The sequence below is a fragment of the Mucor mucedo genome (genome assembly GCF_025094135.1).
Source record: "Mucor mucedo strain NRRL 3635 chromosome Unknown EV154scaffold_19, whole genome shotgun sequence".
Classification (NCBI taxonomy): Eukaryota; Fungi; Mucoromycota; class Mucoromycetes; order Mucorales; family Mucoraceae; genus Mucor; species Mucor mucedo.
Genome location: NW_026252303.1, coordinates 1 through 27615, shown reverse-complemented (window position 1 = coordinate 27615; position 27615 = coordinate 1). Strand labels below are relative to the sequence as shown.

Below are 27615 nucleotides of genomic sequence, written 5' to 3'. Positions count from 1 at the left end.
TAATTCTTCAATAATGAGTTTAACAAGTAAAAGATAATAAAAATTATAATACATGAGTAGGTGCGCATCCCATAGGCTATAGAAAAGCTTGCTCTCAGCTATCACGAGGGGTTTTGGTTACCGACCGTCGATCAAACTTGTAAGGCTGACAGTTTATGCCAAGGGACAGTTACTTTTTTTTTTGCGCATTTGCGGTCTTCCAATAACAAAATTCATTCAACAATTACCTGGCAATTGTTTCTTTCTTCTCTTTATCGAGTCTTGGTTAGTTACACTAATTTAACACAAACAAGCACACTTTTGCACTAATATAGATCGTTGTTCGCCCCTGTTTGAAAAGGGTAAATCAGGCACAGACCTATCAATATTATATCACCAACAATGAAGTGGCGGTTTAATAAATTACTGCTATTTAGATGTATTTAACTAAAAATTAAGTTTTTATTACCTTCTAATTTCATTAAACTAACGAATAATTCATTGTTCTGTTTACGGGATCTACTGCATATGAAGTTCGATTAAATAACTCTTAAGATTCAAACCTTGTGTAGCTAGATAAAATCAAATGTGTTAGATCCCTTTTTGGGTGTTCAAACCAACACTTTCCTGTATAAAAAAGGGAGTTGGTGGTATATTGGATGGGAATTACTTCGTGTGACAAGACCACTCCGCACTTTAATTGTTTTTTTTTCTCGTCTATTAAACAAGAAAGACTAAACCCAGACACAAAAAAAAAGCTAGTTTTTTCTTCTTCTTCCCCCATTCCATTCCTTACACATGTCTACAGCTAAAGACGCACGACGCCTGACAGGCTACACAGATAATTCACAACCCCTTTATGACGATGATATGGAAGATTACCAACATTACAACCACATTGAAGACGATGTATATGATGAATATGATGAAGATTTAGATGATGTTCTTGGCAACAGCAATAAGCAAGATGACGATGAAGAAGACGACGACACAGGATCCGAATTAAGCATTCCCGATCCCAACATTGACTTTGATATGGTATATGCGCTTCATACCTTCGCCGCCACTGTGGAAGGACAAGCCTCAGTAGTGCGCGGTGATGCATTGACATTACTGGATGACAGCAACTCGTATTGGTGGCTTGTTAAAGTACTAAAGACGGCTGAAGTAGGATACATTCCTGCAGAAAATATTGAGGTAACTCCTACACAAATGGAGCATAACAACAACAACAAAAAAAACTTACCATAAATTAGACTCCTCATGAAAGATTGGCTCGTTTAAATTCTCATCGTAATATCGAACTTACAAGAAAAGATATTCAAGATGCTTTCCCCACACCTCCTTCCAATAAAGTAAAAAAGACCAAGCGTGTGACGCTTGCTAAAGGCGTTCAATTTCAATCTCAAATTATCTTTGGTTCAAGTGATGATGAGGATGACTTTTTTGAATCTCAATTTGAACAGTGGGACGAAAGAATGCAGTCTGATCTTTCTGATATGTCTGATGATTCAGACGTTGATAGTGAAGATCCTTACGATTATTACGATCATGCCACTGCCACTACAAATGCTAGACAATCTTATTCCGAGCAGTCCGATAACCTGTATGCTTCCTATACCGATAAACAAGACGATTACTATACCGAAGCTCGCCTCAGTGGCGATTCAGACATTCTCAATGATCGAGAGCCTAGCAACAGAGATACACTAAATTTAGATGAAGAGACCATCAAAATCTCATTGACTCCCTCCATTGCTCGAGACGACCATCGTTCATCAGATAGTAGCATCACTGGCAAATTAAAAAAAGCCGCAAAGCTAGATCAATTATTACGTTCATCATCTCCTGAAGAACCTCAGCAAGAACGCAGAGGATCAAAAGACAGCAATAGCAAGAAGGAAAAATCCGGCATTCGTAAATTTTTCAGTCGTAGCAATAGTAAAAGTAAGAGCGCTAATACGTTGGAAAGACAATCTTCGGGTGGATCACAATATGAGACAGCTTCTATTAGCTCACAATCTACTGGAATTGTCTCAGTTCTGGACCGTGATAGATCTGGTAGCTTAGATTCTACCATCCAACAACAGGGTACCGAATTGAAAATTCATGCTGGTAATATCAATCATTTCGTAAACACCAGTGGGTTGATGCAATCCTACAAATACGTCACTGCCTATCCTTCCACTACGGCTACAGATTTGATTCATATGGCATTGACTGATCAGGAACAATTACAACAACAAGATATGACATACCATGATTTTTATCTGATCGTCCGAACATTGGGTGGAGATGAATGTACACTTGTCCCTTCCGATAAACCATTAGAGATCTTCCATTCATTAACAGCTCATTTAAATACACCAATGCCATCCTTGAAGAAAGCACGACGTATCTCTCAGTTGATGGGCAGTGATAACGGAACACATATGGGACGACCCAGTAAAGAATTGGCTAACGAAGACGAAGTTCAATTTTATTTGCTTTCTAAAACAAAACGAATTGATGATGGTGAGATTCAAATTAAGGTCTCATTATTTCCTTCTCAACTACAACAACAAGCATCGGACGACGTGACTAAAAGAGTAGACAAACTTGTAAAGATTCCTTCCAGTATTTTAATTAAAGATGCAGTGACGCTTTTGCTGGAGAAATTCCATATTTTAAACGGTGTGGTAGCTGGACCTCAGACAGAGGATGACATTAAATCACTTCGATTGTCTGAGCAAGATATTCTTAAATACCATCTTGCAGTGAATAAGAATGGACAAGGTAGGCCAAATTTTTTTTCAGGTCAAGTATGCAGAAAATTAAAACATGTTTTTGTTTATTTAGAATATTTACTTGATTTAGAAGAAAAATTATTGAATGTGTTTGAGGATGATCAAATTCCTAATATTCATTATCGCCGCAACAGTAATCCTGACCGAACTTCAATCACAGTGAATATCACACCTCCCGAAAAGGATGAGATTTTCTTCATTTTGAAATGTGTTGAGTCTAAAAAGAAGGAAGACGTGGAAGACTCACGACGTAAGTTATTATTTGTATTTTGAAATTATTTGTGCTTACGAATCGATTAGATCATCGTCCTCATCATCATCATCTTGTTCGACAAGATACACCCATGCCTCGTCAAGAGACTACGCCTACGGACGGATTTAAATACGACCGAGCCCCATCTTTACCACAATATCAGCCTCAGGTGATTTTGGCGGAAGAAATTAATCGAGAATTAAGTGGCAGCCCCATTGAATTATCTAGTTCACCGCCTAGTGAAAATATCTTGTCCCAATTAGACGAGGCTATTGATACCCTTAATAAATCCACAACACAGCCACAGCGTGTAAGACCTGAATCGTCGGAATCCATGTTATATTGCAACGACTTTGGTATGAATGACCTCATGGTCATGATTCGTGGTGCAGCAAGTGCGCAAGAAAAGAAACTCACAGGTAGAAATTCCAACCGACCTATTCGTTCTGAAATTAGTGAAGTATTTAAAGATAGTCATACTCGATTAGATCAATTAGAAAAGGTAATATTCACTTTTTTTTTTAATCTTTCTTTTTTACTTGTTACTGAACGTGTTTCATAATGATAGGAATTAGATCGTCTCATGTCTGAAGCCGTCAAAGTTTATCATTAATAAATCTCAACCAATCATATCCAAGCAGTATTAATCATCTGACATTGAGGGGGCACAGCAGAGAGGAATGTTGTTGTAAGGGGTGAGTTTTTCCCCGGGGCAAAATGTTGTTGTGTCAAGAATGAAGGGGTGCTTTTTTTTTATTTTTATATGTATGTTTATTTGATAGGAGTGACGACTACTATGTTTGGGGATAATACTTGTATAGAAAGAGAGAGAAAAAAGAAAGAAAGAAAAAAAGAGGTTTTCATGAGATAATATAACAAATTACAAGGAATGAGTGTATGTTAATATAAATGAATGGAATGATTATAATATATATATATATAAAAAGATGGATAGACAGCAATGCTATTTATCTCTTTTTGACAGCTTCGAAATGTTGTTGAACAATCAATTTTGCTACTTCTTGTGCTTGTGAATCTGAAGTAACGGTTTGGTTTGGTGTTGTCCAACGAGCACTAAAAGCACGTTGATGGTGATAGGATGGTGGGGCACCAGGTGCTGATTTGGAACGACGTCTTGCCATCATGACCTGAGAAGGTTTAAATGTACTGATTCTGGTCTTTGATTTGACAACCTCTGTTCTAAAGAATTGACGCATTTGCTGGTCAAGATCAATAGCATCCAACAAAATATCCATTGATAATTTACTAGTGTCTTTTTGAATTTTAAAACTGGGTAAAACTGAAGGTACGGAGGTGGTGCGCACATGATGACGAGTCTTGTTGGTAAATTGGCATGCTGTCTGAGGTTGAGTGGTTTGTGGTTTACTAATCACCTTATTTTCTCGCTTTGTAATACGATGAATAGAAGGAAGTGCGATACTGAGAGATGGAGTCATGTTTAAGAGAGATAAAGATTATTTTTGAACAAAATGCGAAAAAAGCCCTCTGTTTATATATTTATTGACCCCTTTTTTTTGCTGTCTCCTCAAATTCCAATAGATTTTGATACAGACTGGATTCTTCATTCCCTTTTTTCTCTCCCTCTCCGTTTCCCTTCTCCCTCCCTTCTCCCTTCTTTAACCCCTACTAAAAAAACGCCTTCCGAGCGTGACTAGCTTTTTGGTGCTAATTGACGCCAATGTGGTCATCATTACCACTAATACACTATATTAAACAATCCCACGTGGAATGCATAAAACATTCTAACAAAAGAGTCAAATTTAATATTCTTATCCATCAAAATAAGACTATTTTTTTCGATTTAAATTGAACTGCTTTATCCCCTCACCACAACACCTCTGTTCATTCCTGATGACTTGGGCCAATCAAATCGCGTCCTTCTCTTTTGCATTGACAAGGAAAGACGCTTTAATGGCTTTAATTCAACTCAGACAGTGAAGCAGGTTTTGACCATGTTTACATATTTTTACACGATTAAGGGTAAATAGATTTCAATCATGATCAATAACAAGTGTACTCCAGAATTCATAGTCTGGTGTAGGTATGAGTTATCTACATGCCGCGTAAAATCAAGTTTCAGTGTGTATTTCCTCATGAAACTGTAAGATCAACATACAATCCCAAAAATAGTTTAAAATTACACTGTCGTACATGCAATTGCCCACAGCAGTAAAAGACTCATCATGAAAAAAAAAGCGACTTATACATATGGCGTGACTCTCGAAAAGATCTTGTTGGAACCAGATCATCTGTTGAAAAAGGTCTTATTCTAAAGAAGGCAATTTGAGGCGCCTTAACGGATCCGCCCCCTTTCGCGCAAACACTTTTTCTTTTTTTTTTTTTTTTTTTTTTTTTTTTTTTTTTTGCACAGGCAAATAAAAATCAAATATTTGTATTTCGTTTCATCTAAACATGACACTATTCCATTCTTCAAACCTATCAAATTAAAACAACCATCTATAAAAGTATTTGTTATTCGATTAAAGAAATTCCTTCAAACACGTCCACCCACATAACACTATTTATGGTGAAAGAACTTTCCAGAACTAATATGTATACCATCATTGCGTTTACACTAGCTTGAACGGTTATCCACGTCATTGTTTGCTATTGGATAAATATTCTTTTTTATTCTTTTTTTTTTCATTAAAACGCTGCATTTGTTCTAGTAGTGCCTAGAAATATATTACCACTTTAATAAGTTAAATCTTTTTAAGATGATACTTGTCAAACTTTTAACGGGGTTCTTGGATGACACTTTTGGCATTTTTCAAGTGTTATTACCAACTGCAAGTCAAAATAACTTTTTATACTATCGTCGCGTAATAACCTATCAACAACATGTATTGACCCCCTTTTTTTACTAAACAGGATTACTTTTTTAATATCGGCATAATGCGTCTCAATGAAGCAGAAAATTATTTATAAACTGACAGTCTCATTTAAGCAAGTTTTATTATCGTATGCTTCATTGCTTCTTGAAGAATATCTCAATCTTTTGTCTGCTTACGATTTATTACTACTAATGATCTAGTCAGTAGCACTTATATATTCTGTTACGTGTGTACATTGGTGAGTTAGAAAATTAAGTTGTGCATTCTGACAAGCTGCTTTTATGATAGTTACATCAATTTGTATGTTCTTTGTTTACACTATCTACACTGTCAATGATCGCTTGCATTTTCTCCCTCAACTATGGCCTTTTTCGGATAATCATAAACCCCCCCCCCCCTGAACTAAACCATCTTTTCATTTGAGCTTTAATGGGAAAAGATAAATTTGTTTAGATCTTAGTACTAATTTATCTGACGCTGTCAAAGACAAGGTGCATAATTTTTCATGTTGTCAATCTGTGGACTAACACTGTAAAAATTACAATGATAAATACAGTTTAATTGACCTGCAGAATTATGAAATCCAGACTACTTTAATGAAATAAATAAAAGACATGTATATTTTATATGAAAGATATTGATACCATCCTCTCGAAATCTACAAACACCCATAGCAACCTGCTTATAAGCCAAAATGTTAATTGTATAAACTCCGAAACTCCGACTGAAATTAACTTTTTGGATGTGTGTGTGTCAAAGAAAGAGTGGGTTGCAAAAAAAAACAATTATCCTTTTTATCCATCTTTGAAAACTTTTCTTTTCTTTACATGACACGTATAAGTTTTTTAAAGAACCAAGGTATCTTGGGTCTTTTGTTGATCATTATGGTTGTCCTTTCAACCATGGTGCCCAATGTAAAGGCTTGGACAGAAGGTAAAATAAAAAAGATGATGATTATTAAATTGTTATTTACCTCTCCATGTTAGCCGATTTTGAAATCTTTGACATTGTCGATGCTTTGGAAAAGGCTGAAGGAAAGAATACCAACTTTTACAGCTGGTTGGGCGTACCTGTAAGCTTAAATAAAAACGATAGGCTTCAAATTGTCACTCAATTATATTATATTAGGCTACTGCTTCTCAAGCTGACATTAGTAAGGCATATCGTAAGCTTTCTTTAAAGTGGCAGTAAGTATGCAGCCGTAACAAAAAGAGAAAGGGGATATAAAACTTAAAAAAATATTCTAGTCCTGACAAGAACCAAGGTGATCCCAAGGCAAAAGAGAGATTTACGCGTTTAGGTGTTATTGTCACCATTTTACGTGATCCCACCAGCCGTGAACGTTACAACTTCTTCTACAAGAACGGTGTACCTCGCTGGCGTGGTACTGGCTATCTCTACAGCCGTTTCAGACCTGGATTGGGTACAGTGATTGTAGTGCTTACACTCATTGCCGCAGGTATGCAATACATCGCTGGTCAGATCAATTATCGTCAAGAAAAGAAGAAGATTTTGGAATTTATCGCTAATGCTAGAACTCAAATGATTCAGGATGCACCCAAGGGACGCGCACCTACCATGGGTCGTAGCTATATCGAAGTGGGTCAAAGACACATGCGTTGCGAAGTTAAGAGCGACACTGCAATTGTTGTTTACCCTGATGAACGCTCTGGAGAACCTATCCACTTGGATGCTGAATGGGTCACTGAACCTACTTTTGACAGTCTCTTTATTGTTGCTTGGCCCAAGCGCTTGTTCAACAAGATCACAGGAAAGAAGGAGCCTATTGTTGAAGAGGACGAAGAAGTTGAAGAGGAGCAAAACGAAAAGGTGGATTCTGCTGTCGAATCACCTAAAGCTCCTGCAAAAAAGGCTCTTCGTAAGAGAGCTACAGGTGAAAAGGTGAATGTTGTTGGTGCCAAGGTTGGAGGCCGTAGAAGACCTACCAAAGTCTAATAAATAAAAAGTTGACACGTCAACCTTAATGCGACATTTTTTGAAACTCCATAGTGTGTGACTTAATTTTACTTTTTTTTTTTCTACCCCCGGAGCCCATATTACCCCTTACCTGTAATTTTTTTTTCCTTGTCAAAAAACCATTAAAATACAACATGGCTAAGAAAGCAAAGGCAAGAGTTATTCTCGTTAAATTATTATCGACTGCTGGTACCGGCTTCAACTACATTAAGAGTCGTCCCAGAATCTCTGCAAAATTGTCCTTGATGAAATACGATCCCATGGGTAATACATTTATGAATTCAATCGACTAATCAGGAACTCATCCCCTAATCTTTTTTTTTATTCCTTTAGTCAAGCAACATGTTTTGTTTACCGAGACCAAAATGAAGAAATAAGATAAAAATCAAACCCTGTACATAATTTTTATTATTATTACCACAAACACAAATTAAACTCGTATATGAAAACGGCAACAGATTAGATTCCTTTTTTTTTTTTCTAATAATAAACCAACAAAATCAACGACATGCTATCTGTGGAGAGGGGAGGGAAAAGACGGCTTATCAAGGTGAATTATAAATGAGGAACTCAGCGACGTTTACATGTCTTTCCAGTGAAGTAAGGGTAAAAGATTGCGATATTCATGTAAACAATGAACGTCCCCAGTGTAGATAATTGGGAGATCATAGACGACAATAGACTATCAATTACGCTGACCTCTCAACCTTAAACCTTGGCATAACGTTCTGCTGCCATAACTCATACAGAAATCCTTTGCATATACTGTCTTTCTGTTCTAATTAGTCACGTATGTGTTTGTTTTATGTAAAAATGTAAATGAGAATGTTTTTTTTAAAATTTCAAAAGCGCGAATTATCATTTGTTTCAATATTTAATACACATTCTAGTCCAGAAATGTTCACGGTAACAATTTTGAAATAGATTTTAAGACAATTGTCTCGACCGTCTTAAATGACCAGATTGTTATCGGTGGTCGCAACAGATAAATGTAACTGCTTATGCTTTTATAATATTTGTAAGTTGGCACTGGCAAAAATTGTTACTGGGCTAATGCGTTACTATGATTATTGCTATCAGCCTACTGTGTTCCGTATATGTAAATTTGAAGATTACGTGGAACTTCTCTCAGTAGCGACTATCGCTTATTCTGCCGTAATTTATTATTGAAGAATGAACGAAGAAGGCCAGATACCAATAAAAGAATATTTTTGCACAAGCTCTTTGTTTACACTGTTCCCAATATAATTTTTATTTGCAACACGGCTCATAATAGATACATACTTAAAGGAACATTTTCTTCCATCTGATGATTCAACTTAATTGGCTGTCTTCTAATGAAAATCATTTACTAACTGTTATCTTTTTATCCGGTCTTCATAGCCGGGAGTTCTGCTTTTCACAAACAGTTGCCTTACATCATAATTGAGCCATCTCCCCTAAATGATATAATCATTAGTGTTAATTGCTTGTTTGGATACATAAATAATCCCCTTGTAAAAAGTGACTTTTAATGCTCATTCTATGGCATATAGCACACAAAAGATGCCATGTTGTGCACAGGATTCCGGCGGATTATTCAATGGGCTACATACGTTTTCAAAAATACTTAAGTCTTCATTAAAAAAGTCAGGTCTAAAAATATTATTACCAAAAAAAAAAGCCATTTATTTATGATTATACTATTCCTTTTGATAGTTCAAGGCTTTATTTAGTAGTAGAGAGAGTTCTTTTTCCTCGGAAAAAACTGATAAGATGCCTTGTATGAAGCTTTATCCCATTAAGATTGCTGTTTCTTTAGAACCACTTTCTTGATGGCTTCTACGAGTGCGGTCTTTGACCCTTTTTGTTTTGAGTCGTACGCTCGTTAATTCAAATTGGGCGCCTGGGTTCGTTCGTGGGACTTGGAGCAAGTGGCTACATACAAATTGAAGCCTTATTATTCTATTATGACTTTGGTGACAAAAATGTATTACTTACGGCTTGACTAGGCACTCAAAGACAGAGCAAGTAAAATTTGTCTGTTACCCATGGTTTCTAATGCCACGTCATCCATCACATCCATTGTTAATGTATTGTACAATTTTTTCCAGTCACCAAGGACGTGGAAAATCAACTCAAAGGACTTCACAGTTTTAAATCTCAAACAGTCAAATGCGATTGGTAAAATATGTTGGGTTTATTAAATTTACTTTACTTGTCACTGTAACACCTTCGGGATCCACGACTTCCTCAATCACCTCAATTGTTGAAGGGATTTGGTATAGTGCGGTCCAATTACAGCGTTTATGATCTCTATGTACATTACGTTGATATTGTCAGGAATATCCGAGTGATCGAAGATATGTCGGACACTGCTTTGAACAGCTTTTAACAATACCAAAAGCTCTTTACTCATAACAAGACAATATTGTATAAACAGGAACATGTGTTTTTGTTACAAGTGGATCCACGAACCACATCAAAACAGAGTGTTCGGGCACGTTCAACATGATTGTTGGAATTACGTAACAAACAAAGCAAACGGCAGTAACAACTAGAAAAATATATAAGGTTAGATCCGTCACCCCGCCCTTTTGTCCCTTGTACGCTCACTAACAGTCCTTGATTGTAAATACTTACAAACTGGAGACATTGGGACGTTTGGTTTTGAGACATTTAGCTAATTTGGCGCTATAGTTTTGTAAAGATGTCATGAAAGGCCTTACCTACAGCATAAGGGTATAGTTTAGTAAAGGTGAATTTCCATGCATATTATTTATTTTATACTTACGTTTTATGAACAGTGGTAAGACAGTATCCAGACATATGCCTTTCTCTTGAAATTCAGTTATCTTGCACGTCAATTTCGGTACAATCCTTCGATTCCGCACTTGTTGTGCTAAACGCACATAAGATAAAATCATCCGTAATCCAAATTTAAATAAATTCTCCAAATTTGGAATTCTGACACATTGAATACAATGGAAGAGCCTATAGAAAATATTATTAGAAGTCATTGAAGTAATCTGTCGGTGACAACGTACCATTGAATTCATGTGGAATTCAATAGTCAAGACAATGGACTGGCGATTGTAATCACAGTCAGCGTTCAAAAGAGCATAAATAGACCCCATTATTTCGTAGTTAAGACTTCAGTTGAATAAAGTAACAAAATATCTTAATCGTTCTTTTGTATTATTGTTTTTTATATACTTTATACAGTAGTCGCTCGATTTAAAGATGGATTTTAAAAAAAGCTTCCGCTCCCAGCATCTTCTTTTGGACCCAGTCTTCAATCATTAGGACATACCGTGTATTCAATTTTGACCTCTTAGCTGCCCTTTCTTCAGAAGTAGAAGGTCAATCGTGAACTGGAATAATAAGAAGTCGAATATCGATGACCTTGCTTGGATTTCGGCTGCTAACAAACATGCTAAGCCGACCATTCTTTTTCTTACCCCTGGGTACAACAGAGTAGAACAAACAATTTTAGAAGCTGAGACCCGTCGGGTTGAAATGGGCTGCACCGGTGAGGGGAGAGTCGATCGAGCCAGGCCCTGTTGTGTAGTAGCAGCTTGACCGAGTGCCACATTGCGTGCACGCCCAGGAGCGGAAGAAGCTACAAGCAGTCTAGATGTCTGTCCAAAGGAAGGCGTACTTAAAAATGGACTTGGCTGGACATCGTGAGACAAGATCGTACCAAGATCAGTTGTATGGTAAGATTCTACTAATGATCTGTCGTGTAGGTAATCCATCTTGTCGCTTCTTGTTGCACGTTGTTTAGATGATTCAAGCATGTTTTAAGTTTGCTTTTCATCGTTGGCACAAGCTTCAACCACAACAGGACCCGCCACGTGCAAGAAAGCTCTGATACGAGATGCTGAATTCGTGATTCGGCTTCAAGATTGTCATTTTCTAGTTGATCTAGTCTGAATCTTAACTCCTGGGTTTCTTCTTCATTGTTTGAAGACCTGCTTCCACTTAAAGTGTCATATAGTCATCTTCCAGCTTGTCAAACTTGTGCTGTATATTTTCGACCTCCGCGTCTAATTTCTTGACATTAGTTTGTAAAGAGCGGATGAAAATATGAAAGATGGCCGAGCTGGTCTAAGGCGTCACGTAAAGAGCGGATGAGATTATCTTTATCCGCAATCTCTTGACGGTGAGTGTCTGATGTTTTTGGCTCTTTATTTACAGTTATTTCGGCCGCCAACTTTTCATTCTTTGGTTTTATTTGTTTTACATACAGCTAAAGTGATAAAACAATTATGAGTTTCATAATATATAAAGAGATTAATACTGTAAACTTACATTTCAGCTCTGAAGAGCTTTTTTGCTAGCAGCCAAGAAAGCTTCAGTTTCTTGCATTCTTTTTTGAGCTCTGTTTATAATGACTTGAGCGTCACCAGGAAGGTGAGTTGTTTGCTCGGCACCAGTTTGTTATAATTTAAGTTTTTCGCAGAGAAATAATTTTTTCTGATTAAAATTTTTCGGTCGACTTAAGCGACGCGATTTTATCTGTTTGAGCAGTGGTATCTATATTCGACACGCGTTAGATCTCTACCTTATCTACTTTTTATTTCTATTTTTATTTATTTACCTTGCTTTGAGGTTCATTAACTTGTTGGTATTAATAAACCTTTCCTTAATTCTCTTAATGTTGCTATCGGTTTGATCGTTTCCCAACATGTGGCATATTTGGCTTTTGAACAATCGACAAAGAAAAAAGAAGAAAAGAAAAACAACTGCGATGGGAAACAATATAAGGGCGTTTTGACAATGCACAGTCACAGCTGTTTTTTCTCCCTAAACCTTTTTAAGGATGCATCTTAAATTTCAAAGACAGTCAGCTTAAAGAAAAACGCTTTTCTTAGGGATAACCAAAATGCACATAGTCATAGTCTAGGATCGGGTACCATTTGGCTGTCCCTAAGAGACCCGCTTATTAAACTGAAGCCCACTTTATTTTTTACTGTCCTCCTAGTGGTCATACTCCTGATTTTTGTGTAAATGGTGAATGGGATACCATCTTGTGCGCAGCACTTTTATACTTAAATGCCTTAGTACTACCATAACAGCCCATAGGAGAAAAAAGATGATCTCTCCAATAACTAGGAATAGGTTAATTAAACCACAGTGGTATAATCTGTTTTTTTTTCTCATTGCTGTACCTAACTTGCATTTACTTAAGCTCATTAAATTGGCACGTCAGGGAAAAAATTTCACTGATTATAGCTTATGAAAAATCTCAAAGTCGTGGGTTTCCATGATTGGTATATAATGCTTATTTTGGTTTTTATAGATGATCCTGTTACATCTAGTTACTTTTCTAGACTAATGATTAATATCATAAAAATAGACTAGCTCTTCATCATCATCCCTCCTCTCCAAACCTTCTAAAAAGATATATCAATACACAATTTGAACAAATCAAGATCGACCTTATCAGTGTATATTTTTTTTAGCAACAATCATAAAAAGAAGCCTTTAAAATACTACGTACTTTTTGTTTTAAACCCTGATAACCTTACACCAAGGAAAAGAAAAAGCATGTCTGCTGGCCTGTCTCCTCTGACAGACCAGTGAAGGTCGAATTTTTAACCTAAATTTGGGATCAAATGCTGAATACACAACAGCCTTTTTTATATGATAGATCGTCGGATCGCTTCATCAAGGCGGCATTTGCATATCAGTTGGTAAAGGCTCTTATGTGAAGAACAAACATGTTTTCTGTCAAACCACGCATCTATTTTAAATCGAAGCTTGGATATATTACATCAAAGATATAGCCGACAGTCTGACATTAGTCAACATGGACTACTTTAATTCGGGTGTAATACGTATTTCATTATTTAGACTCACTAGTGACTTTTTCTCGTACCCGCTTCGGCATCCAGTATACGTCATGTTGAATATTTGTAAATATATTGAAGCCGCAATATGTTTCTGTTTATCAAGCTGAAACGATGCATTTGGAAACGATGCAGTTGGAAAGGATTGTTAGGTCATGTGAATTTACAGGTATTCATGTATCTGGTTGATAATATATTATGATTTGAAGAGATCCGTAAAATTGATATCGCCTTCAAGGGATGCTAAATGATTGATATGGAAGAGATCATGATGGTTTAAATTGGGGTCAGATATTACTCTGCTGGCCACAGCACTAGAGCATTTTTTTTTTTTACATGTAAATCGTTTTGAGAAACAGCCTTATCAGTCGGTTCACATTGTTTTGTCGGCAACTGTTTGGTGTAATATTAAATTGATCTTTGTATCTAAGCAAGTGAGAAGGGATACATTAAATTTTTCAGAAGAGCATGTTCGTTAGTATTCGTGTCTGGTTCATTGATAAATTTTGGCGCTCCCAATGAATAGTTTGAGGTAAAGCAATACTATTCATAATCCTCTCAATATATCTTTCATAATCCTCTCAATATATCTTTCATAATCCTCTCAATATATCTTTCATAATCCTCTCATTATATCTTTCATATTAATCAGCTTAACCAAGTAGTTTGACATAATACAGGTAGATAAAGACAAATAACATTGCCTTGATAAATGTAAAGAAACAAAAGAAAAGTGTTACAAAAACAGTTTTAAATATTTTTTATAACCACCACATTATTGCATCTTTTTTTTATTATTTTTTACAAAGTGTCACTTTCCAGACAAATGACAAGTATTGTAAACAATTGCCTGGAGAAGTATTATATTTTACAAGACTCAAAAATCACAATCATTACATGATTTATTAGTGATTTTTAGTTTAATTTTCCTTGTTGTTGAGAACCAAACTTGACACGAGTTTAGGTGCGTGTAGCTTACACATTGCGAATATGACGTTTGTTTTTTTTAAAACCAGTGGTGAAACCAGTTACAATGTGCCTTCCAACCATCATTTGATGTTTTTGTTTTTTTTTTACAGCTGATACGCGACATGATGCATGTTATACACACCAAAATAAATATTGCTACACTGTGCATTAAATCAACGCTAAAGAAATGACGTGGGAATTTTTTTTGGGGTGTATGTTTTTGACAATAATCCTCGTTTTTCATTCTCCCGCCAACCCGAATGATAGACGTGTCATTATTAACATATGAAGATTTGGCACAGACCAATCTTACTATATAGATATGAGAGGGGTAATATGGATGGTCCAGTCTTATTCAACCACGATGAAAATGAAAGTTTTGTGCTAGGTTACCCGTTCCCCCAAGTGGTAATTGATGGTCCGCCTCTACTATATTATTATTTTTTTACAATCAAATTGATCCATAGAACTTATGAAGGCGGTAATTTTTTAATGAGAGTATGGACCGTAAATCGGATCGAAGTCGATTTGTTTTCCATCGTGCCTTGTTATGCAGTTCAATTTTTTTTTTCTGAACAGACCATGGAAAAAATAAGGTTCGAAATAGAAAAAATATACATTGTCGGGCGTAAAATAGCAGTCCTACAAGCGGAAGGCTTATGATTTCGTTAGTAGGCAAAATGAGCGAAAGAAGAGCCTCTCCTGGGAAAAAAAAAGTAACGTATGTCCCTTTTTGGGAGAAGCAAATAGTTACACCACCACTAGATGGACAGAGATTTTCAACAATAACGAAATAGATGAACGGCCTGGTAGGCTTTGCAGTGGGGGAGCGGAGCCCGGGACAGCTTCAGTTTTACAGATCCTATTTTTTGATTGGCCAGGTGGAGAAGAAAAATTTTCAAACTAAAAAAAAAAAAAAAAGAAATAAAAGGACTATGGACACACGTAGTTTTCTTTTTCACCCTTTTTTTTAAATCCACTTTAATCAAAATCATGTCTAACTATAAGGTCGCTGATATCTCCCTTGGTAAGTTTTGCGATAATCATTGTATGCTGAATTCGTTACTAATATTTATTCTACAGCCGCTTTCGGTATGAAGGTAAACTCTCTTTTTTGATTGATTGATAGGAATCAGAACCTTGTCAAAACAAAATTTCTTACTAACCTCTTTTTACGTGTGGTCTATCAGGAAATCGAGATTGCGTAAGTTATCAAAGAAAAAAAAAAAAGCATATATCAAAATGAAGCATAAAGTATTAACCTGGTTTTCTCAATAGCGAGAATGAAATGCCCGGTTTGATGGAGATCACCCGTAAGTACGGTCCTACTCAACCTCTTAAGGGTGCCAGAATTGCTGGTTGTTTGCACATGACCATCCAAACCGCTATCCTCATCCGTACCTTGATTGCTCTTGGTGCTGAGGTTACCTGGTCTTCTTGTAACATTTTCTCTACCCAAGATCACGCCGCTGCTGCTATTGCTGCCTCCGGTGTTCCTGTCTACGCCTGGAAGGGTGAGACTGATGAGGGTAAGTTAATATGAAGATGAGTTAAAAAAGAGAGATTATTTTGCTGACTATTTGCTTAGAATTCATCTGGTGTATTGAACAAACCATCATGTTCCCCGATGGTCAACCCCTTAACATGATTTTGGATGATGGTGGAGATTTGACCAACATTGTTCACGAGAAGTACCCTCACTTGCTTCCCGGTATCAAGGGTCTCTCTGAAGAGACCACCACTGGTGTCCACAACTTGTACAAGATGTTCAAGAACGGTGAGCTCAAGCTTCCTGCCATTAACGTCAACGATTCCGTTACCAAGTCCAAGTTCGATAACCTCTACGGTTGTCGTGAGTCTCTCGTCGATGGTATCAAGCGTGCCACTGATGTTATGATTGCCGGTAAGGTCTCCGTTGTTGCTGGTTACGGTGATGTCGGTAAGGGTTGTGCTGCTGCTCTCCGTGCTTTCGGTTCTCGTGTTATCATTACCGAAGTTGATCCTATCAACGCTCTCCAAGCTTCCATGGAAGGTTATGAAGTTACCACTATGGAGAAGGCTGTCCCTGAGGCCCATATCTTCGTCACCACCACCGGTTGTCGTGATATCATTGTTGGTCGTCACTTTGAAGCCATGAAGGATGATGCCATTGTCTGTAACATTGGTCATTTCGATATCGAAATTGATGTTGCATGGTTGAAGGCCAACGCTGAGTCTGTCTCCAACATCAAGCCTCAAGTTGATCGTTTCACCATGAAGTCTGGTCGTCACGTTATCCTCCTTGCCGAAGGTCGTCTCGTCAACTTGGGTTGTGCCACTGGTCATCCTTCTTTCGTTATGTCCAACTCTTTCTCTAACCAAGTTTTGGCTCAAATTGCTCTTTGGACCCAACCCGAAAAGTGGACCGTTGGTGTCCATGTTCTCCCCAAGGAGTTGGATGAGGAAGTTGCTCGTTCTCATTTAGGTAAGCTCGATGTTGAGCTCACCACTCTCTCTCCCGTTCAATCCGAATACCTCGGTATCGCTGTCGCTGGTCCTTACAAGCCCGAGCATTACCGTTATTAAACAGGGCGTTTAATCTTTCCCTCCCCACTATAAAAAAAACATTCTTTGCATTTCTTTGTATATCAAACTTTTGAAAAGATTTTCTTCCTTTTCTTTTTGTAAAATAATAAGCGTTTCAACATGTTCTTAAAGATATATGCTAGCAGTGCACATAAAAAATTAAATAAACTGGCATTCAACATGTAAAATACATTTTTTTTTTCTGCTTATAAATATTCTGCTTCGTAATTCAAAGCAGAATCACTACTAGTAAACTCTATTTTAAATATGCTCTGAGCTTTTCCATTGGCCATATTATGCTTGTATTTAATCATTACTAGGGAGGGACTCTTACGCTGAAATCTAATCAACAAAGTATGTCATAGATGAAGAAACAACAGAAACAAGAGACCGTACCCTGGTAAGGAGAATGGGTAAAGAAAATTTGCATTAGGTAAGCTGTCAATTTTCCACAAAATATACCTTCATAGATACTGTGTGCTTACAGTTAATGTAAAAAATACATTAACTTTACTTCTAATCATGATTCATTTGCGTAACAACAATTTTTTAAGTCCATAAATAATCGATAACGAATTGGAACGGCTAATGTAAAAAACGCCCACGTCAAAGACTCCTTAGCCGGCTGATGTTCTTTTTGTTGATTACTTCTTTGTTATTTTTACGGGCATGATATCGGGTTGTCCGGTACCAGCTACGGGTCTAGATTATCTGCAAACACCATTTAAGACACCCCTTTCTGGACAGTTAATTTGTATAAGCCTTCCCTTTTCTCTCTCTCTCTCTCTCTCTCTTTTTTTTTTTACATTCATGAAATTCGTATTCATTGCGTGTTCCGTCGGGTTGTTATGCACATCTGTCTTGAGCGCCATCACACCCATGGTGAATGACTTTGCACCAAAGACAATTCATATCTCCTCTACGGGTGGTGGTATCAGTCATATTGCCTGGACATTGGAGATTGGAAAAGTATTAGCTCAGCGAGGTCATAATGTATCCTTTGTCACCACAGATCCTAATGTCAAATTCGGTGCAGCCTTCTTACCAGATATCAAGACAATCTCAATGGGTCCTCATATATCCAAGGTAGAATTTCGTGATTTGTTTGATGTTAATGATCCCGTCTCTCTCTCTGTCACCACAGCTTACCGAACCTTGATCGCCGATGTCTATAAGCGTGATTTTAACGCCTACACGCACATCTTTGAAACCTCAAATACAGCACTCGCTATTTGTGATCAAATGGCTTTACCTTGTTTTGATGCTGCTAAAAAATTGAATATTCCAATGATTTTGCATATCACCATGAGTCTTTCGGAAGGTAAAAGTTTTTTTTTGGTAAAATTGATCTGCCATTGTTTGTTTAACAAACGTTTCTTAAAAAAGATACAAGAGCGCCTTTTATTACGTCCTTCCATACAGTGGGGCCACCTACCACCAGGGATTTAAGTTTCAAGCAGAGATTCTATAACAGATACATCAGATTGCCGATCTTTCTTTATCGTTTCTACCCCGTGGGCCAGGTGGTTAAAAAGGTACGCAAAGAAATGGGCGTAGAAGATTTCGACCCCTTGGGCCGTCATTCCAACGTGATCAAGATGATCAACAGTTTCTGGGGTATGGAAAGCCCTAGACCTGTGGGGCCTTTTGTAGAGTATGTTGGGCCTATCATCAGCAGTACCTATGATTCTTTACCTGCTACCATGGAGCACTACATGAACACACATGCGCGTGTTGTTTACATTGCCTTTGGACAGATGTACACACCCAACGCACAAGAGTTCAAAGTACTCTTGACTAGTCTTCTAGAGGCGTACGAATCCAAAGCTCTGGATGGCTTTATCTGGTCATTCTCGCTCAAATCTCGACAAGAACCTGACTTGCCTATATACATTCAAACTCGATCCAAAAAGATTTATAATGTGGAAGACTTATTCGACGGCAGTCTGGATCCAAATTTAAGATTTGAAGCTTGGTCACCTCAATTCGCCATTTTAAATCACCCTCATTGTAAGCTCTTTATCAGCCATGGTGGAGCCAGTTCCATCCATGAATCCTTGTTTAACGGTGTGCCCTTACTATTGCACCCGTTTACAAGTGACCAGCCTGCCAATGCTTATACAATGAAAGAGGCAGGTGTTGCATTGACGTTGGACAGAAAGGCATATGATTTTGATGACACCGTCGAAAAGATAATCACGATATTAACCGATAAAGACGGAACGTTCAAATCTAACATGGCGAGTATGCAGGCTCTCGTTCAATTAAAAAGTCGAGGCAAAATTCATGCTGCTGACATGATCGAAGAAGTCTTATACTCGGTACGCAACAAGAGTGATATCTGGTACAGAAGGGAGGAAAGTGATGGCATGCCATTGTTGAAAGTCACTAACTGGGATATCAACTTGGCTGCCTTGGCTTGTATCGCTGCTTTCTTCACCATCGTCTTTAAAGCACTGTTCAAGACGATCTCATTGCTCAAGTTTTTATTCGTATCACATCAAAAGTTGAAGACCGCTTAAGACAATAAAACTTTTCTTTTTTTTTTTCTATAAAACCTTTTTTATTGTTTGTAAACAAAAATGTCTGATAAGTTGATCATTTTAATTACAGGAGCTACCGCCGGCTTGGGTAGATTAACCGCTAAAAAATGCGTGGACTTGGGTCACACCGTCATCATTACGGGCCGCAGTCAATCCAGTTTAGACGCTGCAAAAGACTTTATATTAAAAGATACTCCTCAATTCACACACAATGTCCATCAACTCATGTTTGACTTGGCTGATCTGACTTCAGTCACAAAAGCCGTCGAACACTTGGGCACACTTAACTTACCATGCATCGATGTCATTGTTCATAATGCAGGTGGTAACGAGACCAGCTTTCAGCAAGTTCACAATGTAGAAAAGGTCTTTTTCAAAAACGCCGTGGCTCCCTTGTACTTGAACAGGTTATTGTGGCCCATGATTGAAAAGAGCACGAGTCCCAAGAAGCGTATCTTGTTTGTTGGCTCGTCACTCCACGATAACAAGAATAAAGGCGGTGGTCGCTCAGAAGCCTCTCGTATCCCTGACTCTGTTGACTTGAACGATTTGTTTCATGGCGATGGCTCGGGTTGGGATATGATGAAGGCTTACAAATTGTCTAAGCTGGGCTGTGTATGGGATGCCTATTGTTTGGCCAGAAGATCTCCTGATGTGCCTGTAGCCGTATTTTGCCCGGGATTTGTTCCCACCACGGATTTAGCTCGTCACTCTTCATTTATGTTGCGTTTGGTGATGAAATACGTGTTACCCTATGCTAGTTTCACTACCAGCGAAGAAGAATCGACTGACGATTATGTGTATTATATTACATCAGATGCCATAGAAAACGGCAAACACTACCAAAAGAGGTTAATTACCGAGAGTTCCAAGGACTCTTTGGATGAGACCAAGCAGGAGGCTTATTGGAAGCTTGCCAACAAGACCATTGACGAAATCATTCAATAAAAAAAAAAGATTTTTTTTTAGGTTATTTTTATTTAAAAAAGATGCAGTGTTATATTATTTTTTTTAAACAATAAAGGTCCATAGCAAAGTATTTCAAAAACAAAAAACAATTGTCGTTTAGCCAAAAGAAAGATAATTCTACAAGGAGGGAAAAAAAAAGAATTAGATTACTTCTTGTTCCTTAACTTTTTTTTTTTACACACACACACGGGCGCACACAATAAAAAACACAAAATAACAAACTTACTATTTCTTCTTGGAGACACCGACGACACGTCCACGACGACCGGTAGTCTTGGTGTGTTGACCACGAACACGGACACCCCAGTAATGACGGAGACCACGATGAGCACGGATCTTCTTCAAACGTTCAAGATCATCACGATACTTGGTATCGAGGACGTTGGAAATAACTTGAGAAGACTTACCGTCAACAATATCCTTTTGTCTGTTAAGGAACCAGTTGGGGATCTTGTATTGAGCGGGGTTTTGGAGAATGGTGACAATACGTTCCAATTCTTCGGAAGAAAGCTCACCAGCTCTCTTGTTGAGATCGATATCGGCCTTCTTACAGGCAATGTTGGAGAAACGACGACCAACACCCTTGACAGAGGTCAAAGCAATTTGAATCTTGACACGACCGTCAACGTTGGTGTTAAGAAGACGGATAATGTGTTGGAACTGTTCATTAGAAGAAAAAAGAGTTTAGTCGCATGTTTAAAAAAATGTCAAGGTTGGTTTTCTAGCTAATTGAATTCATACATGGTTTCTTTCGGGGACGACGAGAGACTAATAAAAAAAATCAGAAATTGATAACGGATGAGTATACTGTGTTTAGATCTGTATGCTTTGATTCATCTAGTTCCATCATCCATCGATGAGATACTGGGATGATCACTTTTTCAAAAACATACCATGGCTATGGAGATTGCAACGAAAAAGGAGGACCTTACACTATGCTACTACAAATTTACCTTATTTCCTCAAACCCAAAAAAAAAAAAAATTGTCTCTCAAAAAAAAATCGCTCGCATTATTCCGGCCCGGAATAGAGATTTTGAACGTGGGGGGAGGCGAGGACACCCAGGGTAATGTGGCTGAGCCCCCTCCCTCCCCCACCCTTCCCCCGCACCGGCAATGAAAGGCAAACTAGGTTATTTTTTTTTTTGCTGGCTCGCCCCTACATTGTTATTTTGTTTTTTAAAGAATGTTGGCAAAGCAATTAATTGGTCGTTTATTAACGACTTGTGTACGTCCTTGTCAAAATGTCGCAACAAAGCGTTTCGCTTCCACCTCCTTGTTTCAAAATACCGAAAGATTTATGCTTGACAAGGCCCTTCTTACACGTAACTATGACAACCAATGAGCTGTTTATGGCTAATTGACATTAATGCATTGCATCTTGTAGCCTTAAAGGAAACCACCTCAACTGCTAGTGTCTTGGACCATATTTCTCGTCTTCGCCCTTTCAACGCACCTGCTGTCCCACAACCCACCATGACTACACCACTTGTAGTTGAAGAGCTTGAATTAACCAGTGTTCTCAGAAAGCGTCGTTTGAAGATGAACAAGCATAAGCACAAGAAATTGATGAAGAGAACTCGTGCATTGAGAAAGAAGTTGGGCAAATAAAGGGAAAGCAGAAGCAGCAGCAGCAGCAGTATTATTATTTTCGACCCTTTGCCTTTTTTTTTATTCAATCTATCACTACTATTAGACCTTCTCCTACCCCTCCCAAAAATGATTTGTTTTTTTGCTCATATTAAAAATATCTCCCCCCAATGTATCATATATTTAAAAAAGATAATATTTTATTTTTAGGCTTGGAATGCAATGGGTTCGGGTAGAATAAAAGGATGGGCTTCCGTGTTAAATACATAGCGGTCCAAAGAGATACAGTTCTTGTCAGTAAATGTCAGGTAAAGATATTTGAGAGTTTCCGCAAAGAAGAAGCTATAAACACCAAGATTTAATAAAGATACAATTATAAAACAATGTTATGGAGGTCCTTACCTTTCTTGAAAATCTTGCACTTGAATAGGGAGTCGATCTACATCATCTACACGTGTGAACCCTGCACCTGCTTTAGCATATTTTTCAATGGCACCATACAATGACCAAGCAAGATCCTAAAAGCATTTGACAGCTGTTAGTACAAAAAATAAAGTGTGCTACAAAGTTATATTGCGTACCTGGTATTTTGTATCGCCTGTCATACGGTAATAATAAAACACACTTTCGATGGTTTCTACACAAATATTATCAATACAAGTCAATTAAAAAAAAAAAATAATGGTATCTCTCTTTTTACCTGGTCTCAAATCATAAATGTGATTTCCCATGGAAAACGAACGAGCGATTTCTCTCTTCATCTTTGGCAATTTTAACTTGTTTTCAAATAACGCATTTAATTTCTTTCCCAATTCGTTGTTTTGAGGAATCCAGTTCCAACTTTCCGGTGCAATTCCTGTTTCGGTTTTCTTCCATGTCTCGATACATGATTCAAAAAAGGTATCGGCAAATGCCTTGTACTGATTTTTCTTCTCTCCATCTGCCATTTGAGTCATTCCCAAGAGTATGTTACCAGGCCAGTAACAGATCAATTCTTGTGATGAGTAGTACACTGTGCTATTTCCAATCATAGCTACGTACTTGATATCAGGGTTCTGTAACGTAGGCGATAGCATATACTCTTCAATACTCTCCACAGAATTCTGCCAGACTTCTTTATGTCGTTCGTTTCGATCTGTCTGTAAAAGATAATTCTTTATCAAGTATTCGTAAAAACTATCCCCACCGCCAGCAATTGTAATTGTACCTGTCGTTTTTTTTTTGTTAATAATAAATCCATTCATTTAAACAAGAGATAGTCGGACTTACTGGCTTGAACGGGCGCAAAAGGATGGACAGTCCATGAAGTAGGGAACAAACCAGGCATACGTGTAGAGTGTTGAATGGCTGCATTAATAACATCTGTAGCGAGCTTTTCATACTTGGGGTCACCAGTGACTTGAGATAATCGGGTAAACTCCATTGTGTAAGTACCAAACTCGGCCAAGTTAATTGTGTTACCCGATTCGGGTTTATTACTGCATCAAATATAGAATAGCAAAATTAGTATTGAGATCATCTTCATTCACTGATGACTTTTTTACGTGTTTAAATTCATATAAGTGAGTGGAATCTTGACGTCTACTCCCAAGGAAGTCGATTGGATAAAGAGGGGAATCAAGGTTGCCTCGGTCACTTCAATGGCCTTTTGCACCAAGATGTCGTTGGGTCGCAAATCGTTGGCAGAAAGTAAGCCACCCAAGTACCGGATATTCGTCTCGAATCCCTTGGATGAGTCTTTGGATTGTGTAAAGTCAATCTTTTTTACAAATTCCAGTGCCTCTTCGTATTCATCTTCCAAGCCCATAATTAATAGCGTATCTAGTGCATCAATGATGCTCGCTGATTTTTGTTTAAAGAAAAGAAAATGTTAAATGGATAACGTACTATTGTATACATACTAAAAACAAACCTCCCCACCCATTTCTACACATAGAGACAAATATAAATATTAGTTGGTCATATCTTTTTTTTTAAGCAAGCGTCTTTTCTTACCTTGAATCCGAGAACGATTTTGAGACTGGCAAAAGCTCATCATGACCCCAAGCAAACTCTTTGTATCCATTGTAAGCAAATAGAAAAGACTGTTTAATTTGTTCGGATTGGTGATTAGAAGACACACATGTATCAAGGGTTTCTCTCTTATTTAATCTTGAAGAAGTTCCCTCCGAGGCTGTAATAGCAAAGGCAGCAACAAGCGCAACGCATACAGAAATTTTATTTAAGTGTAACATCATAATTTTTTTTTAGAAAATGGGAAAGAATCATAATCAAATAAAACATGTCGTATTTATAGAAAGTCTTATCACCATGTAAGGGGTGTTGGATCAAGTTAACCTAAGAAACCCCATTTTACTGGTAGAAAGAGTTCCTAGTGTCTCATTATTTGCATATCCCCCCCCCCCTCTCCCCTCTTGACTACATAGTATGACAATAGGTTGTCATTACGCATTGCTCGATTATATTTTGAAAACAATACCCAACCAAACAATTGTAAAATGCCAGCAGATATAACCCTCATAAAATGATATATGCGGTATGTAGCATATTATCTCCTTTGTTTGTATAAAAAGTTTCTCCTTGCAAGGTAACAATGACTTTCAATTACATTTAATTAAAAAAACTTAACTATAATAATGTCATTTGAAACCTAGGGTTTTCTGCTATGTTATTTCTCTGAGTGTATCAAGTGGTCTACCAAATAGTATAGTAAAACAATTCTTTTTAATCTGAACAGAAAAAAAGGGGTGTATGAGAGGCGGATCTTTTTATTTTATTTTGGGGGAGGAGTAATATATAGGAGAAGGGTAATGTAAAAAAAAAAAAAAAAAAAAAAAAAATTAGGAGGATAAATGTGTTTTTGATTGGAGGCCATAACTTCAGCACTTCATTTTAATTGGATTTGTTTCATTTGAATCCCGAATCAGGGCTTCTTAATAGTAAGATGGGATGGGACTAAAGCGATTACTGTCATAAAAAAAGATAAGGGTCCTATGTGTTGGTGGGGTTAAATGCATTGCTAATTCACCTTTCACTTTACGATACCCATTTACCCGTTACTATAGAAGTTAAAGTCAAATAAAAATAGAGCAGCCAGACAAAAAAAAAACTCCCCCACGTTTTCCAAAGGTGGTACAAGAAAGACACAATTGTTGAATTTGATAAAAAAAATGAAACTGGGGTTTGTATTTTATTATGACATAAAAGAAGTGGGAGGAAATATTAAACAGTTTTTGAATGAATTGAAATTATTATTATTATATATAAATGATGTTGGAGTGAGAGGAAAATGCCTTCTTTTTTGTTGTTTTGTTGCGCAGTAACAAGCTGTCAAATACTAGTAGTAAAAAAAAAAAAAAAGTTTTTAAGAGGCTTTCATTGGTGGGGAAATGAATCAATGAGCGCCTCTTTGAAAAGATTCTTGAACCGTTGTTATATGTTGACGGAAAGCATGTGGGCCTGTATAGATTGAATTGAGAGGAGGTAGTCTGATGGTCTCATTCACAACAGGTTCAGCACAGAATTTACCAAAGCCTTGTAATGCTTCATATTCATCTACGGTAATATCAACGCCGGCGTATCTAAATCGGGTTTTAGAACAATCGTCTAAGGAAATTGGTGACATTTGTCTTTCGTCATCTTCATCGTCATCCGAACTATCCGCTCTTGTACCCAATTCTTGAATGGGCGTAGATAAATCTACATGGGATAACCGTCTCTTGTGTGTATTGCTCTCAACAGGGCTATTTGGATACCAAGTGTCTACACTATGTAAGACTGGAGGTGAATTAGGGTGGCGTAGCATCATGTCAGACTGATGAAATTGGGGTGAGTGGTACACAGGCCATGGTCTTTGTAACTGCGTATGGTATTGTTCGCTTGTGGTGGGTGAGGGTGGACTCATCGGTTGGTAATACATATGAGGAGGTAACATCCTTGTATTGGGATTATACATCTTTGGTTGTGGAACTGGCATGGGTGAATCCTCTTTAGCTGATAGAGTATCGTCATTTGAGTCCTTCTTTTTCGTACGGCTGTGGGTTTGAGTATGTTGCATCATGTTATCGAATCTACTAAACATTCGGTTACAGTCCGATACAGCACATTGAAAGGGTTTCTACATTGATGCAAACGAATTTAATAATTGATAAATAATTATTTGTTTATGTGTCCTTTTTTCTTTACCTCTCCTGTATGTTTGCGAGCATGTCTTGCCAAATGTTCACTACGAGTGAACACCATGTCACATATTCCAAACCCTGTGCAGCGAAATAATTTAGGTTCAGATCTACGGATGGCTTGTCTTTTCTTTTGAGGCATGGGAAGAAAAAAATAATGATATGATTAAGAAAAAGAAAGAGGAGAAAAACAAAAAAAAAAAAAAGAAAAAAAAATTTATTGTATATTTTTAATTCACTATCTGGGTTTTCCTCAATGACATATGCAATCAGTCCAGGGCAAAAAAAAAAAAAAAAAAAAAAAAAAAAAAAAAAAAAAAAAAAATTAGCTAAAAACAGTCGGGGAAGAAAAAAAATAAAAAATAAAAAGTCATCAATTGAGAGCTTCTTGTAAGAAAGTGACAGCACCAGAATAACTAGAGTGAAAGAAATAATTAAAAGACTAGTGTAAAATCATGTCTTTTGTGCACCCTACCGTGCGTTTTGACCATATCTTTGCGAGGTGATACAAATGGCATCAGCACCAAATGAATTAATCTGAGAACCAAAGCGTGCCTATATTCCCCCCAAATTTTTATTAGTCCGCGGCTCTTTTTTTTTTCAGGCACAAAAAAAAAAAGCCCAGTTACGGACACCGCAAACAATTACTTACTAATACTTGATCATTTTTAATGCATTCAATATCCTCACTCTCGAATTGCCAGCGGTAAACCCTACCATTCTCTACATAATAATAATAAAAAAAAGATGAGCTGATATAAAAATACATATGGGATCAAATACATACCTTGCTCACTCATAGGTTCCCCTATCCAGATACCAGCTTGCTGTTGATCATGACCAAACACCGAAAGGGATTGCCCTAAATGTCCAGCATTTGTGCGACCTTTAATGACACTCATCATACCGTGTTCCATATGGAGATGTGTCACTATATCATCATGCTTGCTATCGAGCCTTTGCCAGTCATAGATACGTACACTACCCCCCTGCCAAAACTTTTGTAGTCCTATAACAGTTTCCTAAAATAGATTTTATCAGTATTCCATTTAATTCCATATCATTCTTCTTTACCTCTGATGGACTTGAAATAGCTACAATAGCATTATTATCTGTAG

General features: G+C 37.4%; 14 protein-coding genes across 14 annotated transcripts; 7 read left to right on the top strand and 7 right to left on the bottom strand.

The window, feature by feature from the left end:
- Window positions 1-777: 777 nt before the first annotated feature.
- On the top strand, window positions 778-3631 carry EV154DRAFT_536709 (uncharacterized protein; the record flags this gene model as incomplete). The annotated part of the gene is made up of 5 exons (XM_051604157.1): window positions 778-1176; window positions 1236-2754; window positions 2818-3015; window positions 3066-3520; window positions 3587-3631. 5 exons carry the CDS (start codon window positions 778-780, stop codon window positions 3629-3631), a joined length of 2616 nt encoding a protein of 871 aa, XP_051460504.1.
- Window positions 3632-3787: 156 nt separating this feature from the next.
- On the bottom strand, window positions 3788-4555 carry EV154DRAFT_499326 (uncharacterized protein). Its single transcript, XM_051600459.1, has one exon. It carries the CDS (start codon window positions 4473-4475, stop codon window positions 3987-3989), a length of 489 nt encoding a protein of 162 aa, XP_051460503.1. The 5' UTR covers window positions 4476-4555; the 3' UTR covers window positions 3788-3986.
- A 2297-nt stretch (window positions 4556-6852) lies between these two features.
- EV154DRAFT_415685 (DnaJ domain-containing protein) lies at window positions 6853-7829 on the top strand (the record flags this gene model as incomplete). Its single annotated transcript, XM_051595687.1, has 3 exons — window positions 6853-6945; window positions 7002-7060; window positions 7121-7829. The coding sequence occupies 3 exons, from the start codon at window positions 6853-6855 to the stop codon at window positions 7827-7829; spliced, it is 861 nt and encodes a 286-aa protein (XP_051460502.1).
- Window positions 7830-7943: 114 nt separating this feature from the next.
- Window positions 7944-8380, top strand: EV154DRAFT_499324 (50S ribosomal protein L33). The gene is made up of 2 exons (XM_051600458.1): window positions 7944-8114; window positions 8184-8380. The coding sequence occupies exons 1-2, from the start codon at window positions 7985-7987 to the stop codon at window positions 8225-8227; spliced, it is 174 nt and encodes a 57-aa protein (XP_051460501.1). The 5' UTR covers window positions 7944-7984; the 3' UTR covers window positions 8228-8380.
- A 1250-nt stretch (window positions 8381-9630) lies between these two features.
- On the bottom strand, window positions 9631-10966 carry EV154DRAFT_478597 (uncharacterized protein; the record flags this gene model as incomplete). The annotated part of the gene is made up of 6 exons (XM_051598198.1): window positions 9631-9692; window positions 9879-9975; window positions 10043-10143; window positions 10292-10386; window positions 10473-10512; window positions 10624-10966. The coding sequence occupies 6 exons, from the start codon at window positions 10964-10966 to the stop codon at window positions 9631-9633; spliced, it is 738 nt and encodes a 245-aa protein (XP_051460500.1).
- A 183-nt stretch (window positions 10967-11149) lies between these two features.
- On the bottom strand, window positions 11150-11629 carry EV154DRAFT_478596 (uncharacterized protein; the record flags this gene model as incomplete). Its single annotated transcript, XM_051598197.1, has 1 exon — window positions 11150-11629. One exon carries the CDS (start codon window positions 11627-11629, stop codon window positions 11150-11152), a length of 480 nt encoding a protein of 159 aa, XP_051460499.1.
- A 3929-nt stretch (window positions 11630-15558) lies between these two features.
- Window positions 15559-17406, top strand: EV154DRAFT_499319 (adenosylhomocysteinase). Its single transcript, XM_051600457.1, has 5 exons — window positions 15559-15680; window positions 15737-15753; window positions 15844-15857; window positions 15932-16182; window positions 16242-17406. Exons 1-5 carry the CDS (start codon window positions 15647-15649, stop codon window positions 17216-17218), a joined length of 1293 nt encoding a protein of 430 aa, XP_051460498.1. The 5' UTR covers window positions 15559-15646; the 3' UTR covers window positions 17219-17406.
- A 691-nt stretch (window positions 17407-18097) lies between these two features.
- Window positions 18098-19740, top strand: EV154DRAFT_415586 (uncharacterized protein; the record flags this gene model as incomplete). Its single annotated transcript, XM_051595681.1, has 2 exons — window positions 18098-18539; window positions 18605-19740. The coding sequence occupies 2 exons, from the start codon at window positions 18098-18100 to the stop codon at window positions 19738-19740; spliced, it is 1578 nt and encodes a 525-aa protein (XP_051460497.1).
- Window positions 19741-19751: 11 nt separating this feature from the next.
- On the top strand, window positions 19752-20804 carry EV154DRAFT_499313 (uncharacterized protein). The gene has a single exon (XM_051600456.1). It carries the CDS (start codon window positions 19801-19803, stop codon window positions 20707-20709), a length of 909 nt encoding a protein of 302 aa, XP_051460496.1. The 5' UTR covers window positions 19752-19800; the 3' UTR covers window positions 20710-20804.
- A 151-nt stretch (window positions 20805-20955) lies between these two features.
- On the bottom strand, window positions 20956-21626 carry EV154DRAFT_536703 (40S ribosomal protein S18; the record flags this gene model as incomplete). Its single annotated transcript, XM_051604156.1, has 3 exons — window positions 20956-21390; window positions 21472-21498; window positions 21624-21626. 3 exons carry the CDS (start codon window positions 21624-21626, stop codon window positions 20956-20958), a joined length of 465 nt encoding a protein of 154 aa, XP_051460495.1.
- Window positions 21627-21801: 175 nt separating this feature from the next.
- EV154DRAFT_499311 (uncharacterized protein) lies at window positions 21802-22502 on the top strand. Its single transcript, XM_051600455.1, has one exon. The coding sequence runs from the start codon at window positions 22071-22073 to the stop codon at window positions 22338-22340; it is 270 nt and encodes an 89-aa protein (XP_051460494.1). The 5' UTR covers window positions 21802-22070; the 3' UTR covers window positions 22341-22502.
- Window positions 22503-22525: 23 nt separating this feature from the next.
- EV154DRAFT_415590 (glycoside hydrolase) lies at window positions 22526-24384 on the bottom strand (the record flags this gene model as incomplete). The annotated part of the gene is made up of 7 exons (XM_051595683.1): window positions 22526-22661; window positions 22722-22837; window positions 22943-22956; window positions 23020-23526; window positions 23589-23797; window positions 23864-24161; window positions 24315-24384. The coding sequence occupies 7 exons, from the start codon at window positions 24382-24384 to the stop codon at window positions 22526-22528; spliced, it is 1350 nt and encodes a 449-aa protein (XP_051460493.1).
- Window positions 24385-25485: 1101 nt separating this feature from the next.
- On the bottom strand, window positions 25486-26697 carry EV154DRAFT_549276 (uncharacterized protein). Its single transcript, XM_051604861.1, has 2 exons — window positions 26505-26697; window positions 25486-26436 (listed from the first exon to the last, which is right to left on the bottom strand). Exons 1-2 carry the CDS (start codon window positions 26637-26639, stop codon window positions 25714-25716), a joined length of 858 nt encoding a protein of 285 aa, XP_051460492.1. The 5' UTR covers window positions 26640-26697; the 3' UTR covers window positions 25486-25713.
- Window positions 26698-26870: 173 nt separating this feature from the next.
- EV154DRAFT_478588 (uncharacterized protein) lies at window positions 26871-27519 on the bottom strand (the record flags this gene model as incomplete). The annotated part of the gene is made up of 4 exons (XM_051598196.1): window positions 26871-26913; window positions 26973-27052; window positions 27150-27220; window positions 27285-27519. Coding segments are annotated over 4 exons (429 nt in total), but the record flags the coding sequence as incomplete, so codon positions are not given.
- Window positions 27520-27615: the final 96 nt, after the last annotated feature.